Source organism: Aplidium turbinatum, chromosome 5 (assembly GCF_918807975.1).
Source record: "Aplidium turbinatum chromosome 5, kaAplTurb1.1, whole genome shotgun sequence".
Classification (NCBI taxonomy): Eukaryota; Metazoa; Chordata; class Ascidiacea; order Aplousobranchia; family Polyclinidae; genus Aplidium; species Aplidium turbinatum.
The window spans coordinates 23,382,021-23,398,156 of record NC_137476.1 but is presented as its reverse complement, the minus strand read 5'-3'; the positions used below and the strand labels follow the sequence as shown (position 1 = coordinate 23,398,156).

General features: G+C 37.3%; 2 protein-coding genes across 2 annotated transcripts; both read right to left on the bottom strand.

Annotated features, from left to right (window-relative positions):
• Positions 1-6,043: 6,043 nt before the first annotated feature.
• LOC145771043 (PAN2-PAN3 deadenylation complex subunit pan3-like) lies at positions 6,044-7,284 on the bottom strand. Its single transcript, XM_082582786.1, has 3 exons — positions 7,270-7,284; positions 6,681-6,890; positions 6,044-6,184 (listed from the first exon to the last, which is right to left on the bottom strand). Exons 1-3 carry the CDS (start codon positions 7,282-7,284, stop codon positions 6,044-6,046), a joined length of 366 nt encoding a protein of 121 aa, XP_082438912.1.
• Positions 7,285-7,691: 407 nt separating this feature from the next.
• On the bottom strand, positions 7,692-13,865 carry LOC145771042 (PAN2-PAN3 deadenylation complex subunit pan3-like). Its single transcript, XM_082582785.1, has 9 exons — positions 13,770-13,865; positions 13,313-13,431; positions 12,266-12,444; positions 11,373-11,489; positions 10,625-10,744; positions 9,868-9,997; positions 9,163-9,277; positions 8,610-8,722; positions 7,692-7,821 (listed from the first exon to the last, which is right to left on the bottom strand). The coding sequence occupies exons 1-9, from the start codon at positions 13,863-13,865 to the stop codon at positions 7,692-7,694; spliced, it is 1,119 nt and encodes a 372-aa protein (XP_082438911.1).
• Positions 13,866-16,136: the final 2,271 nt, after the last annotated feature.

Below are 16,136 nucleotides of genomic sequence, written 5' to 3'. Positions count from 1 at the left end.
TCATTTATGTAGGTGTAGCCTACCTATGACTGCTACATATAGCCTAGGCCTACATACAGGGGCGCCGGAAGCGGGGGGCAAGGGGAGCGGATGCCCCCCTGCCCTCAACTTTTCTGCAGATGGAGGGGCAGGGGGGGGCAATGGTGCCCTTTTAAAGTCATGTAAGCTACTGCACATTTTGCAATATAACAATTTTTGCTATTCGCTTTTAGTCTAATTATAATCTTTCATTTTTGCCTCAAAATAATATTTACGGCACAAAATTTTGCAACACAGTACAAGCCTTAAAACTTGTTTTTTTTCCGCAGCTATCGTGGCCTACCGGGTGCTCCTTCTCGGCGGCCAAATCTGCGTGCTTGGAGACCAAAACACAAAATAAAAATAACGACAGCACAAGTAAATAGAATTAAACTTACAACAATGCTAAAATGATCACTTAGCGTTGTTGAAGTCTGGGCCTGGGCGACGTCCTACAATAGAATCGTTGCACCACGCAATAACTGCTTAATCGGGATTGTAGGCTAATCCAGTACTGCGGGACTATCTAACGACACTCGCACGAGTGTCTCCAATGTGGCTGATTTTAAAGAAGTTCGCCACTCCCCTAGAATTATTTTTAGCAACAAAAAACAACGTTCGACATGTGTTGACGATGACGGCAAGGTAATAAAATAAGCATTTCAATGATGTGAAGGACATTACTAAAAGAAGCATAATTTTTACAAAATATGATCCAAAAATGTTTTCCCCTTGGATGTCAACTAACCTAGTTCTCCTTTTTAACAACGATGCAGTGTCCGACAACATCGAAGCGACATAAAAACGACAATATTGCCAGCCGATGTAAATTAGCACTTCAGATTAAGACTTTGTTAAAATAAACGTCGGGAATTACAAACAAGACTTACAGCGCTGGTGATCGCAGATGGATATATTCCATCAATAACAAATATTCCCTCACAATGCAACAGTGGCGATTATGACGCGCTGGCCTAATTTTGCGTCACTCTTTGATACTACATATTTTCCACAGTTAATCCACGATCATTCTATTGCGAAATTAAATAATTGGCTAGAAGAGACCGGCGGTCAAACTTGGCCGATTGAGGAGGTAGCACCGGCGGTCATTCAAGCACTACTTAGCGACCATGGCCGCAGGCTGCTTTAAGGCTTGACAGTAGGTGACATCATAATAACATAGCATGATGCCCTTCTTTGTATACCGGACACATGTAGGCTATCATTACTCAATACATAGTGAGCTAATAGATTAGCATTATCGCTATGTCTTATCTTAAAACTTGAAAAAAATTGGCCTTTTAATAAACAAAAGTGCCCTTTTTTCGTAATCTTGCCTCCTCCCAATCAAAAACCGTTCCGGCGCCCCTGCCTACATATGTTCATTAAGAACCAAATGACTTTGACACGAACCTCTCAACAGGTAGAAGACATTCATACGTGCGAGTCTGAAGAAGACAATTATGCATCAAGTTCGAACCACACAAGCGAGAGTACTGCTCCAATATATAGAAACATTTTTGAAGCATTGATGACCCAATTCGAAGATGCTTAGCTTTCCTTGCGGTTTCTTTTGCGCTTTTGTGATGTTTCTTTCAATACATAACCAAACAATAAAAGGTTTGGATCGAAACATTTTGGACGGTGGGCTACTAAACGTTTTCAGTAGGTACATAACGTTTTAATTCCAAAAATAGAATATAGCTAAAATTTCATGTCTCAAACGTAAGCTTTAGGTGCATACAAACCAAGATATTTTATCAGCACGTGCTTCCACGTCATAATTTTGATAAAATCTGGGAAAACGGGCTTTGTGATGGAAAAGCGTCATGTGGGGGGGGGGGGCTGACAAAAACGTTACGTTGGCGTCACCAGGCCCGGATTTAGGGGGGACAGAGGGTGCAGGTGCCCCGGTGCAGGTGCAGAGGGTGCAGGTGCCCCGTTATTCCTGGTAGCTTCGCATACTTGTAGAGGCTCTTGATGCAGGGCCGGTAAGTGAAGTTTTCCGATTGTTGAAGTGCGTATCCGGGGTATTATTCCATTCTAGGGTGCCGCTGAATGGAGAGCAATTCGGAAAGTAGGCTACGTTGCTCAAGCGCACACCCCAAGAGTCAAACCGGTGCTGCGTGATTTTGAGCTAGGCGCGTATAACCACTGAGTCAACGGGGCGGATAACATTCGTTAGCTCAGTGGTTAAGTGTCCAACTCAAAATCAAGCGGAGGCGGTTCGGGCTTCGGCTTTCAGGATGTGCGCTTGAGCAACGCATGATAAGGATTGCTCTCCATTAAGCTTTACCTATTGGTCCCCGGAAATAACACTTCAACAACTATCGGAAACTCTACTCTGTTTATCGTGATGACCGGATTTGCATCTGTAGTTCAAAGCCTCTGCAAGTACCGTAAACCAGAGATACTTTGAAACAGTGGCGTAGCCAAGGGGGGGTTGGAGGTTTCAACCCCCCCTTTGGCACGCGTGTGACGTCACATGGAAAATTATGCTTTTAGTCTCTTTATGTCTAGAATAAAGTCTGTCTAATTTTAAATAAAAATGCATTAAAAGAGCGAGTTTTGCCAATACCAAACTTTCAAATATCTCAGCCTGGAATTAGCAACAAGAAAACATAGAGACTTAGCTTTATTTCCGAAAAATGCCGAAGAAAGCATGATCTTATCCTTTTGCTATGCCACCGGACAGCACCATTTTACAGGAATATTCATACCCACATTTTTGTTGAAAATGCTCTCAGAATGCATCAAATTCAAAGTAATTTTTAAAATTTTTCTAGGGGAGGTCCCCCATACTCCCGGCCGCTGGGTGTCGCCCTAGGCAAACACGCCGACGGGCTTCGCACACCAGCCGTCAACCCTCCCCCCTTTTAAAATTTGTGGCTACGCCACTGTTTTATAGTTTTGTTAATAGTTTCCTTTGTTACGGACAATCGTCTTGAAATACAATTCGTGAAAAGACGTTTTCAGAAGAGTATTTTTTCGCTGTCATCGCATACAGACGAAAGGATTCGGGAATTTTATGTTACAACTTTCCCACGAAGATATTATGGTTTTCCGCTGTGACCACCCTTATAAAGCAGAATTTTGGGAAAAAGTCAGTTTTTCGTAGTCCTGTGGCATAATCCGCTTTCGGGATTTTGCTCTATTTCGGTACCACAAACCTAAATTGATTCTGGTAGAACACAAGGGTCGACTTGCCTTCGCTGAGCAACCCAACATAGGGAGCTCCCACTCTCGCTTGTAAGGCAACGTCGACCAAAGGGTGTGAGGACTAGCGACCCTCTCCCATAGTCCTTGGTAAAATTACTTTCAATTAAGTCTGGAATTGTGGTTCGAGACTAAATTTACTGCACGCTCCAGTGCACAATTTTATAAATGAGTGATTTTAGCAAAACAGCATGGTGAAGTGATGTGTTCCAACTTTTATCTGGTTCTCAGCCGTTTGAAGGTATTTCAGCTCAGTTTTTAACCAGGTTTTGGAAGTATTATCAAGATCTTACATCTAAACAAAATTTTATGCAAGTTATTATTCTCAGATTTTCCGAAAATCAGGGTTTTTCTGGCTAACTATAAGCTTTATTTTTACTGATGGGTTTACTTTGAACGGTGTTCAAAGTAAACCCATGTTACTTTGAACGGTGTTCAAAGTAACCCCAGCGGTAAAATCAAAGATATTCATAGTCATAGCATTTCGTGTGGTTTTCCAAGTAGCTGCAGTTTTTCAAATGGCCTTCATAGCTTCATCATTTTCACACCCTCGCGTAGACTCACCTTCGATCTCTGAGAAATCATTTTGAGAAATTCATCAACCAGTTTAGATGCATTTTGTCGCCGGCTTCTCGGTTGCTCAAACAAAATACCGAAAAACTCGTCTTGCTGAGCAACTTCTTCTAAGTCGTCGCTGCTGCTTTCAGCTTCATTCTGACCTTCTTGCTCCAGTAAAGATTCAAGCTTGCTGATCAACTGAGTCTTGATGCTTTTCGCTATGCTTTCCGAAAGAAATGAATATCGTTCATCCATGTTCGATTGTGGGATCAACGAGAGCCGAAAATGTGGATGCAACGCCATAACGAGTTGATGATCAGTGCTGTGGAGTACGTGATTAAATCTCGTTCGACTCCAGCCACCCGCACTTGCTGTTGTTTCTCTGGGCAAGAAACTTTACGATAATTGCCTCTACCCAGTGATCGATTTCGAGGAATGGATAGTACCAAATTTAAGTCATAAGTAGAGTAGACAACCAGAAACAGACATTTCCGTCGGCTGCAGCGTGGGTCAGGTGTACGTCGGAAGGCGTACACCAATGCATAGCGCTCAAGCCCGCTTTCCCGCAATGCAGGATAAAGATATGACAAACAAACAAACACCAACGATATTGTTAGATTTCAGTTCTTCTAACTTTTTCAATGCTGTAAACACGGATTAAATCGTTACAGAGTTAACATTGCTGAAAAAAAAGTACCGGGTATTTTAACCAAAAAAGTACTGAGTATTTCGGAAACCGGTACAAATGTCAAAAAGTACCGTGGTACCGGTACCGATACACAAAAAGTACCGCGGTACAATTGTACTCGGTACTGCCCACCTCTGTGCATACACCAAACATAGGCTAGCCTACTCATATTTTATTACCCTTCGATGATAGGCCAATATGTGTAGATTTATTAGCAAAATAGTAAGATTTTAAATACTCCTACAGGCTTCCTGCTTCTTGTGTTTCTTTGTTTACAGAAGTCCTGCAGGGTCTATATAGCCTACAAGTTTTTTCACCCTCTTCGGCCAATCACTTGATATCTGCAAGACATAACTTCCCTGGGTATGATTGGATTTCCGCATAATGATGATGTTGTTTTTGCTTGTTTGTTTTATTTGTTTTTGTCATTATTTCGTGTCGCCAGATTGTAACTATTTCGTGAGTTGTGCAAGGCCTGGTGCGTTGCGCTTGAAATGGCTTTGCCCGTGGTAGGATTTCTTTGTGGAGTTTTCTTTGCCTGGGTTGCTCTTCTTTGCTATGAGCTAAACGCATCAAGATGTGTTCCCCTCACGACTATCAGCACTCTTGATAACGCACCATGGCCGATCTTCATAGCAAATGTTAATGTATACAATTCTTAAAATATCAGCAAAACTATAAAATTATTGGCTGTTGTTTTTATATTTTAATTTTTTGTATGTAAAATTTTCTTTTATTTCCCTTTCTATCTTAACTTTTTCTGAAGGTGTTGCGACCGCGCCAAATTTCTTTCAACTTAATAACTTACTTCGGCCACAAGCACGTTTTAACGTTCGCGTTTTGTCGCTTCTACCTTTTTCTCGACCTTTGCTATGTTGACGTGTATTGTTTTTTGCGGTGATGGTCAGAAATAACAACAACAGAACTGAATTGGTGTGCAGATGTCGAAAGGCCTGGGAAGAAACTGTCTTGAATCAATTCAAAAATCTATTCAAGGGTGAAATCTTTTCTTAACTTAATAAATAGACACTGTAAAACTGATATTTTTATACATTTTTTGCGTTAATGATGTCTATGATTGTTTCGAGCTGTTTAAGATGTCATTAATATAGCCTACAACTATCTTGACGATCCGCAAATAACATGTCTTAAAAATATTTAAATGCATTTTGGTCTTGTTGAGGGATATGAAAACAAGGCAAAATCCAGACTCACATGAGGTATGTCATATCTCAAAACCTTAACATGATGGGAAACAAACTAATTATATTTATAAAATATGCGCCTGAAATGTACTCCTGGATAGGCCTAATATTTCAGACAGCAAAAAACGTTCTTTTTAGTTAACTGGGGTGTTATCATTTCTGGCACATAGAAAACAAAGCGTTCCTTAACTCTTGGAGTTGAGAACGGTAACACATTTGACATGTCAAGCAACAAAAGCAAGCAAATACATTCTCAAACTTAACGATTGGGCAGGTGAAGCACTATGCACTATGCAGGCTACCGATATTAAGCTATGAGGTAAAGTCAAAAGTCACATAATGTTAGCTTGCAAACACTTCAATCGTTGTAGTACTGGTAGTCCATAATATCATCGAAGGATTTTGTTAAGACTTCTTTGAGTTCCGCATACGACACCACAATGGCATTCTGCTTATCACGTGACATAAGACAAATCTTTTCAGGAACGCCAGCTTCAAGCTAAACAATAACGTTCCATGAATCTACAGTTAAGATAATACTCTAAAGTAGTCATAGCCTACTATATGGTCTAAAAATAGTTCATCGATTGTGAAAATCATTATTCTAAAACAAAGAGTGCTTCTCCTGACGTCTTAGAAGATTATGGCCCATACTTGTGAATGCTATGATTTATTGATGCAGACTAGTCCATTGAAGTTAAAAGTCTTATTTAGCTTCAATTTGTTTCTGGTGCAATTAGTTAAATTAAACAGGCTAAATTATAACCGTCTTTTGAGTGCGTTTCTCAAATGCACTCACATATAATTGAACTTTCATTGTTGGATATTAATATTGCTTTGTTTACACGGACAGGTATTTATTTCTTGATCTGTTGGTGTAAAATAGATTGAAATCATTTTGATGCAATTCAGAAAATTTCAAAAACAGTTTTCGGTAAAAATTGTTTTACAGAACAATACAAATCAAAAGTTTAACTTTTAAAATTCTAGCTTACCTTATTCAGGCACTGTGGAATGTGAAGCAGATCAACCCAGGATGCTCCACTATTCGTAAATCGATGAAATACGTGATCCATAAAAAGTTTCATCAGGAACTTTTCTCTTCTTTGGTATAAACCCGTTTCCTCTCCATACCCCGTCTGTCCGATGATCGTTTCAAGCTTGTGTAAAAGGATTTTAAATTCTAACCTTTGAGCTTCTGCCTCCTATATAATCACAGCATATAACGTTAGTATCGCTTTACTGGTGCAGATTGACAACATTTTGACAAATTGTGCAAATCGTTAGTGCATTAAGACTCATCGTCGTATCGGCAATAATTAATTAATACATTTTTTCGTTTACTTTTCCATATTCATGGAAAGCAAGATGTCAATTGCAAACGTACGAAAATAAATAAAATTCTGGGAAAAAATGCATCAAATATGCTGGAGCAACCTTGTAGAATAACATCCCAAAGCAAATCACAATGTTGTCGTTTTCTTCTTTCAAAAAGGAATATAAAAAACAACTCATTTCAAATTACTAAAACTGATTTTTGGCATTATTTACATCCTAAATTGATTTAGGCTACTACTTACTGACCCATTTAAGTGCCATTCTGTGATTATATTGTTGCTTTAGGCTGCTGTTGTTGATAACTATTTTTTTTCTTTCCTTTTTGTTGTTGTTGTTTTTCTTTGTGTTTTTTTTTTCGGTACTATTAATCCAATTATATATTGTGTCCAGTAAAACATCCCATGTGGGGGCACCTTGACTTAGATAACCGCATGGTTTTTTCGGTGCCTCCATGGTGTAGTTTCCATATCAAAAAAGCGATTTGTTATATCTCCTGATGTGTACATTGAAAATGAATGTGGAGCTGTTCCGAAATAAACTTGATTGATTGGTTGAAATAAGAGGCTTCATGGTTGCCATTGTAGGCTATGTAGCTGTTGCATCACTAGTTTATCCATCGCGTTTGAAAGACTGAAGTCCAACTTAACAATTCGTAGCAACTACTGTAATCAAACACCTACTTCTGTGTATTTATGAACTCTCATCATCGAAGAACTGAGTTGAGTACAGAACCTGGTCCCTATCATGGGTATGAGGATGTTCACACTGAGCGGCTGCTGCTGAGGAATCGTAAGGTATCTGTGTTCAGAAGACAATGGTTTGTTAGATTTAAGTTTGTTTGATTAACAACAAAGCTGCTTTCTATAAATCCAAGTTGCAAAGTGTACAAGATTGTAAAGCGTATGAAGTATGTCTCTAATCTTGTTACGAAGAATATAGAAAGCGAAACGATTGTCAGTTCTAATATTTTCAACCAAGCAACAACAAAGATATTAAATACATTTTAAAGTAGCTAAATTGTTTAAATGACAATTTTTTTTATGTATGTTAAATATCAAAAACCACCAGCATGTTCGGGCGTAGACTATTAGAGCAGCGGTCGGCAACCTGCGGCTCCGGAGTCGCATGCGGCTCTTTCATCTCTGCGCACTAGCTCACGTGATACTTTTTTTGTACTTGTGCCTGTCACAATTAAACCATTGTGGTGCAATTAATCAAAAACCGAATAGTTGCGACAAGGAGGCGCAACACTTTACCTTTGTAGCTACGGTTTTTAGTCAGTATAGCTAAATATTGTAGCTACTGTAAACATTTAATTTCAGCAGTGCCTGAATAGATTTGTATTGATTAATCATAAATAATGGCTAAATCTATGAAGAGAATAACTCGAACAAAAGGCTTTCCTGTAAGCGTTAAATTTTTGCTGTAAGCAGTCAATTAGATGGTGCGGCTCAGAGCAGGTTTTAGTTTGATGGAGACGAGACCAAATGGCTCTTTCAATGCTAGAGGTTGCCGACCCGTGCTATAGAGCTTAAAGCCGTTTCACGTTTACTCGTTCACCCAATCAAATAAAAACCACCACTTACTTGATGAGGTTCTTCAGATCCGAAGAATAATTCATGTCGACAAAAGTTATTAACATCTGCATGTTTTCTTGTTGAAAAGGCTGTGCAGAATTACAGGCGAGAGCAAGCACAATCTGACAATGTATGAAATAATATGACTAAATTCAGGGCATTAATTTATCTTCAAATTTACTTTGCAGGTAGGCATGGCTTAAACAAAAACGAATATTTGTCAGTTCAACGCTGATCTGAGGCCAACTTAAACACATTGAGCCATATACTGGCCCATACTGCCATACTGCGACAATCTATCTAAGCACACATTAGTTTTTCACGTGACAAAAAGAATTTCGAGACATATTAAGTTTCATTTTTATGCAAATAAAACTTCAAGAAATTTGATGTTAACATCTTTCAGGTTTTAAAACCTCTAGTTAAATTTTTAGTAAGTAAATGTCAGTGATTGTCACATGATTAAATGTCACTATGTTAACCGTTGGGAGATTTAAAATATTTTACCGGTTAATTTAGATTTTTAATTGGAAAAAGAAAGTACCGCCGGTAACTAACTCACCTTTCCAAGTGCAAGCATGTCTTCTTGCTGGTATTTCAGCAAAGCTGCTGACGGTTTGGGATTAAACCTCCTATTCCCTAAAACGTCGATGACACCAACTCCATTAATTTGCAACCTAATAGAAATGTGACTTGAAATACGGCAAACAAACCCGATGCTTCTACTGTAGGCTACATAAGAAACACATTTGGAATATATTACAAAAGAAAGTTGTTTTTAAGCAAACTATTTGCATTACATTTTGTTCCTTTTTTGTTGCTGTGTAACCCTTACGATCTGTGTCAAAAGAGTCAAACTAAACGCGCTTAAAGCAAAAGTATTTGTTAGTATTTATGCTCTGAGAGGAATATCAGTGTATACTGGATGGAACGATTAATTTTTGTTTTTGTTTGTTTGTTTATCTTTATCCTGCATTGCGGGAAAGCGGACTTGAGCGCTATGCCATCGGTGTACGCCTTCCGACATACACCTGACCCACGCTGCAGCCGACGGCAATGTTTCCGGTTGTCTACTTTACTTATGACTTAAATTTGATACTACCCATTACTCGAAATCGATCACTAGGTAGAGGCAATTATCGTTAAGTTTCTTGCCCAGAGAAACAACAGCAAGTGCGGGTGGCTGGAGTCGAACATGCAGGCTCTCGACTGCGAGCCCAACGCGCTAACCACTCGGCCACGGCTGCCGACAATTTGATCCAAATACCTTGTTTTGTCCGTTATTAAGATTTTCGTAAGGTTCAGCACTCGACAAGCAAGACCAGCAGAGTGGATGCATTTTAGTGCAGAGATGAGCTGTATCACATATATCCATATCAGGTTCTCATGGAGCAATCCTGGATAGTATGAGAATATATAGATGGTTGTGGAGTCAAATATCAAGTAACGTTTTGGCTAATCGAAGCATAAATTTCCATGATAAAGCATAATGATACAAAAAACAGTTAATGATATGCTATTATTATCTTCAGGGCAAGCGCAGATTTAATTAACGTCTTAGTATAATTTAAGCTGTGTGGTGTTTCAAGTGGGGTACAAAATTCTATCACCGATACATTAAGTAAGTGTTCTTGTTTGCCAGTGCAAAAAAAACAACAAATAACTTAATTGTTATCATTAACATAAAAAACCGATACGTAAACCTATCTAGGTAAACAAGAACTATTTTCCATTCCACAATATGTCCAACTTAATAAAGATATGCAATAGATTGAGTTTCGCTTTTAGCAGCATGATCGTTGCTTACTTCACAATGTAGATATTAACGACCTGTTTTAGCCTGATACTGCGAGTTCGCTGTGGTATAGTAGCGAATTGCACTAGCTTTCGGAACACAGTTTCCCAGTCATGTGCTATGACGAAGGTAATAGCACATTAATAAAGGTAATTTTAGGTAGACTTATCTGGTTGATTTAATCACAGTGAACCAACATTTTATAGCAATTTATCATTGCGAGACTTACCAGTATATTGCCTCCCTATTTCTTTATTCCATTTCGACGTAACGTTGTTGTTTGGATGTAGGAAATGCTTCTTCATCATCGTTTCAACTCCAGGTATGTAATCATGTACAAAAATCAAAGCTGAAGAAATGTCCAATTTACCGAAACGTAACTCGGTGATATTTTTTGTCTTCATTGCGCATGAATGTTGAAAACTAAGTAGGCCTACCACTCACTCAGGCTACGGCAAAGCAAGAAACATATGGGGTTTCACTTATCGATGCATCTTCGTATAGCTAGTTTATTTTTCTGTTCCCTTTTTACAATACTTTTCTTACCCAAAACATTTCATTTCTCAAAAGTTAACAACTAACATTGCAGATTGAAAAATAGTTGGTTGGGTAAACTACCATTGCTTATTTGATTGTGCTGACGTCAAGCAGATTGATTACTGTTGTGAGAAAATATCAGAAACAAACTTAATAAAATAAAGTGAAACAATTTCGTATGAGACATTTATGCATTTCAATTGATTAAGTTTTACGTCACAATTTAAGTTTGGAGACGTTGTACTTGTGGCCTACTGCTCTACATGTCGGTTAAAGCATATGGTTAAAGCTACAGTGAGAGCACGAGACACGACAGTGCGATATTTAAATAGCTATTTAACTACAGGCGAGATTAAACTACTATTGACAGAGCTGCCGTAGGCAAACCGTCCTTATTTTTGAGTTCAAACCGATGATAGCCCGGACTATTGGTGACTTACAGAGGTCTCCGAATTCAAATGAGATGAAAAATTCTCGCAGCGGGACGATATTCACGTGTTGTAGTTTCTTCCACTGGTCAAGCAGAATCATTTCATCCTTCTTAACTGGGTAAAACCCTGAATGCAACAAAAATCAATTTACATTAAATTAACGGCAACTGATTAAAATCGCTCTAAAGAGAGAAAAGTTTTTGCAATATTAGGCCTATAGCATAAAAAACTTAAAACCGATTTTGAGTAAGTTATTTTGTTTAGTGTGTTCGTTACGAGTATAAAGTTTAAATTAACATTGATAATGACTGTCAAACTGATGATAGCTTACTACCTACTGTAGGCTATGTTTCGTTCAGACGTAAAATACAAGTAGGCCTAAGCCATAAAGCAGGGGTCGGAAACCTTTTTAAATAAGAGAGCCATGAAAGCTACATTTTTGGAAATAATTATATTTCCGTAAGAATTACCATTTAATGCTTTAACACTTAATACAATTAACATGTAGTGTAAGGTGATGAGTTGTAATAGTGGGGCCATGTGTTTACTGAAGATCAGAAAAGCAGTAGAAAAGAAAAATAAAAAAAAATGCATTTAATTTGATGCATTCTAAGCGCATTTGGAGGTTTAAATTGTAATAAAAAGTTAAGAAAAAAGTTTCTGTGAGCCAGACGCGATCACGAAGATCCAGATATGGTTCGCGAGCCATGGTTCCGACCCCAGCTATAAAGTAACCAATAATAGCCAACTATTTTTGAAGCAAACATAATGACCAAAAGGAATGAAAGGATATTTATAATCGCCAAAAGGTTGTTTGACAACTATATTAAATTTAACAAAAATCCGCATAAGTTGTATATTTAAAGTTGCGCATAGCAACAAAATTACACTTATTAACATACCATGTATTCTACGAAGACAACAAGGAAGTCCATCCTTGTAGCTGATAGCTCTGTAGCAAGAGGTCACAAATGAAAATAAAGTTGGCTCTTGATGAGGCAAGCCGAATGTGGGCTCAAGAGGGTACATGCTGTGATAGTTGCAAAATTTCGCCGAAATACCTGAGTAAACATAATGATTTCTATAAAGCGGTTGATTTGTTGTAATGATATGTAAGTCATCTGCAAACTTTGACATTCTAGACACTTTCAACGCAGCAGTGGCGATGGAGAAGCGCACCAGAAAGAAATATTGTTATAAAAATCTTTATTAAGTGTCTGCATACACTGCATCGACATCATGACTAATCATAATAACAATGCTGCTGCTTTATGTTTTGCCATTGTAACTACATGCGTCACAGCACAAATCACATAATTATACAATTACATGTCAGCTGAAAGCAACGCAGGAACATGTTGTTTGGTCAGCAGCTCCAAATACTGCTCTTGCTCAGTATCAAACGGACGTTTGTTTGGACGTCACGCAGACGCTTACATCACTCGAGCACACAACCATCGACTTAATTATTATTAAAACTACTTTCTCAAGAATACAACCTTTAAGCTTCCAAGCCAATGTTTAGTCATTTATTGTTGCCTAATATGTGTATCCTACAAGCGAAATCTACAAACCACTCTTTCTGTGCAGTTCTTTAGTAGGTGGAAAAATCACCAAAAATGTTGTTTTCGATCAACCCTACAACTAAATTATATAAATAACAAAGCTACTTCAACTAGAAAGATTTTTTTTTACTTTACAACATTTTTACAGTCATCATTCACTATTTTTTAGTAGTCCAAACTCTTGGCTTAATAACGAAGTATAAGTAAGAATACAACACATTTCTATATAGCCTATTACACAAACACAATCCCAGGCACATACCTCGCTTGATGGTCGTCCATTTCTTTTAAATGTTTTCACCATGTTTGTTAAAATAATATGTGCTAACATGCGACAATTAAGTATGGAAAATCACATAATCATAAGAGGGCCGTAATACGTACGTAGCGCCTGTTCCATAGCTTTGGTGAGTAGAAGTTTTTCGAAGGGTCCATTGTGGAGGCTTGTCGTCTATTCTAGAAGATCCTTGAAGATCTTTGAAACTGTTTAAAGAAGGTACCGTCTGAAATGAACAACAAAATAACTTTGCCTGTATTACTCAGTAAAATGTAGATCACTTATGAAACCTAGTCATGCAAATATTTATCGTTATTAATTTTACAATAATATTGATAGTCAACGCCAGTAGTATCCGCAGTTTCACAGCTCAGCATCATGACAAGATGCAACCTCGGCATTGATGACATCATTGAGCTTAATTGTTGCTGAAACGGAGTTGAGATAACACCATATCAAAATTTGAATAAACTCACTAAAATATCAAACATCATGAGCAATAGTATTTAGGTCTCCAATAGCTTTAAAATTATATTAAATTAGACCGTTAAAAAAATTATTTACCTGCTGTATGACATTGTCCTTTTTAGATTGCTTGGAACGACCTTCCAAAAACTTGATGTGGCGATTTTTCCGATAAGATTTTGTAGAAACGGACATATTCCTCTTAATCTAGTAATAATATGTTATACAAATTGCTTTATTTTACTCTTATGTCTGTACAAAGGGCAATAGTTAAATAAACAAGTGAAGCTGCAAAAGCAGAACAAATCATCCTTCATGTGTGAATGGAAAATATTTTTCTTTTGATTATTGAAAATAAGCCTTGTTCTGTAGCTTGTGTATTTTGTTTTCATAATTCTTTTTCCCAACAAAAAGAGTTTTCTCTTTTTTTGATTTAAAAAGCATTTCAAAAATCTTTAAATTTAACTTTAAACGTTTTGATAGTTTGAATAACCGACTTTTTCAAAACATGATATGAGCATGAGAAAAAAAAAACAAAGTAATGAGTGCTTTCGTAATTCATCACTTATTTTAAATTTAAAAACATCATCAATCTTAAAAGTGTATCAACTGAACTTTCAGTAGATTGAACCTATCAATTTGTTTGTAAATATTGGCGAATGGCGATCTTACAAAATCAATTTGAAAAATGCTTGCACGTGGTACTTTGGACCAAATACATGTGGTACTCCAATAGCATATTAGCCTCCTCACCGCCCTGGTGGGCACTGACAACCTGACTCGGTTAGTGTTCAAACTTACGAAACTATAAATTTCTAAGTTTGTAAAATACTTCTATCTCTCTGCATTTTGTGACCAAATTAATGTCACAAATTCAGCAAGGCCTAGAAAATAAAAATTGAAACTGTTGGAAAAAATTAATACAGATTTGCTGAGCTTTGAACACAGAGTCGACTGCGTATTGCAAAGATATTGGCAGAAACAAAGCTGATCATTTCTGAATATCAAGACTTTGTTCAATAAAATTAAACCAAGTAGCGTTTCTAATAAAAAAAAAAACTACTTTTTGTTTCATAAAATAGAAAATGTGATGTAACTACGATCGCTGCAGTTACAAGTTACGATCACATATGTATTCAATCTTGATAGCTGATTACCTCATTTGAAAACCTCACCTTCGTTCTTTTTGTGCCAAGCATAATTTTTTTTGAGCAATCGAACATCTTGTCACCAACTATAACAAATTTCAACTGTTAAAAAATATCTGTTTATCCGGTTTAAATAGATTTGGAGTTGCGCAATCTTTTTTTCTTATGAGTCCATTTTGCATCTTATTTAGTACCTTCTCAAACACATCTTCTACGACGCTTTTGCCATTTTAACCTGGAAAACAACAAAGCTAAATGTTCCAACACTCTGTGAAAACGTACTAAATTCCAACAGAGAGTAAATAAAACGTGATCTAATGAATTGGAGACTTATCACTGACCTGAAAACCTTAAAAAGTCACATCATTTCTTTGAAAGTGACTGCTTAGAGGTTTTCAACAAACTGAAAAATCACAAAATTGTTTAAATTAGTCCAAAGTGTTTGACTATAATAATCATTTTGATTCAGCAATTCAAAAAATAAGTTTAATGACATTAAATCATCCTATTAATATCACAATTCAAAAAAATTTAAATTTTGCAATTACAGCCGACTGGTTACGTTTTTAAACAAAGAAACTCCATATCAGCAAATCAATACAATCGAACCAATACAATACAATCCAAACCAACACATTGGTATCACATCATATTTTTAATGCACCATGACATTAACATGTAAGCAAAAACTACATCGGTTAACCAAATAAATCCTCGAATTATGTTTATTTAATGGATAGATAGACGATTAATCAGCATAATGACATGTTTTCCTTTGTGCTTTGTCGCAGTGCGACTTATCAAATTTTCTTTTGTTAAATACAAAATATGCCTATGAAAGGAGCAAATTTGACTAATAGCTACATGAAGTGCATACGCATTTTTCGTTAATTTCATGAATTCTGCTTTTGTGACACAAGTTTGCCGCCGATTTCACAGGGGAAATTTGTTCGTTTTTTAAAAGCACCAACAAGAACAATCAATGAAAGTCAAAGGTGTTTCTTTTTGTGCGAGTTGCATCCAATCATTGCCTGTCACGCCAGTGTCGGGGCCAGATAAAAGCATTGTCTATAATGTTTTTTAAATCATTGTCGTTATAGGAAGGGCTAAGGGGCAGTTTGATTGAGTGATCAAATCTTTATAGTCGGACTGGGAAAGCTTCTTTGAGAGCTTAATCCTGGCAGTTTCGCATACTTGTAAAGGCCTTCAACCACTGATGAAGGCCCAGTTACCAAGATTGACATGTTGAAGTGTTGTTGTTGCCGGGGAATTATCCCATCCATTAGATGCCGCTGCATGAAGAGCAGTCCTTAACGTG

Bases quoted from the DNA above. Each gene is read 5' to 3' on its own strand.
- LOC145771043 (XM_082582786.1), bottom strand. The intron at 6,185-6,680 runs GTAAGCTAGAAT...GTTATTGTTTAG, and splicing joins TTCCACAGTGCCTGAATAAG to CTTGAAGCTGGCGTTCCTGA.
- LOC145771042 (XM_082582785.1), bottom strand. From the start codon at position 13,865: ATGTCCGTTTCTACAAAATCTTATCGGAAAAATCGCCACATCAAGTTT. The intron at 10,745-11,372 runs GTAAGTCACCAA...ACATTTCTTCAG, and splicing joins ATTTGAATTCGGAGACCTCT to CTTTGATTTTTGTACATGAT. The intron at 7,822-8,609 runs GTAAGTGGTGGT...TTCTGAACACAG, and splicing joins GATCTGAAGAACCTCATCAA to ATACCTTACGATTCCTCAGC.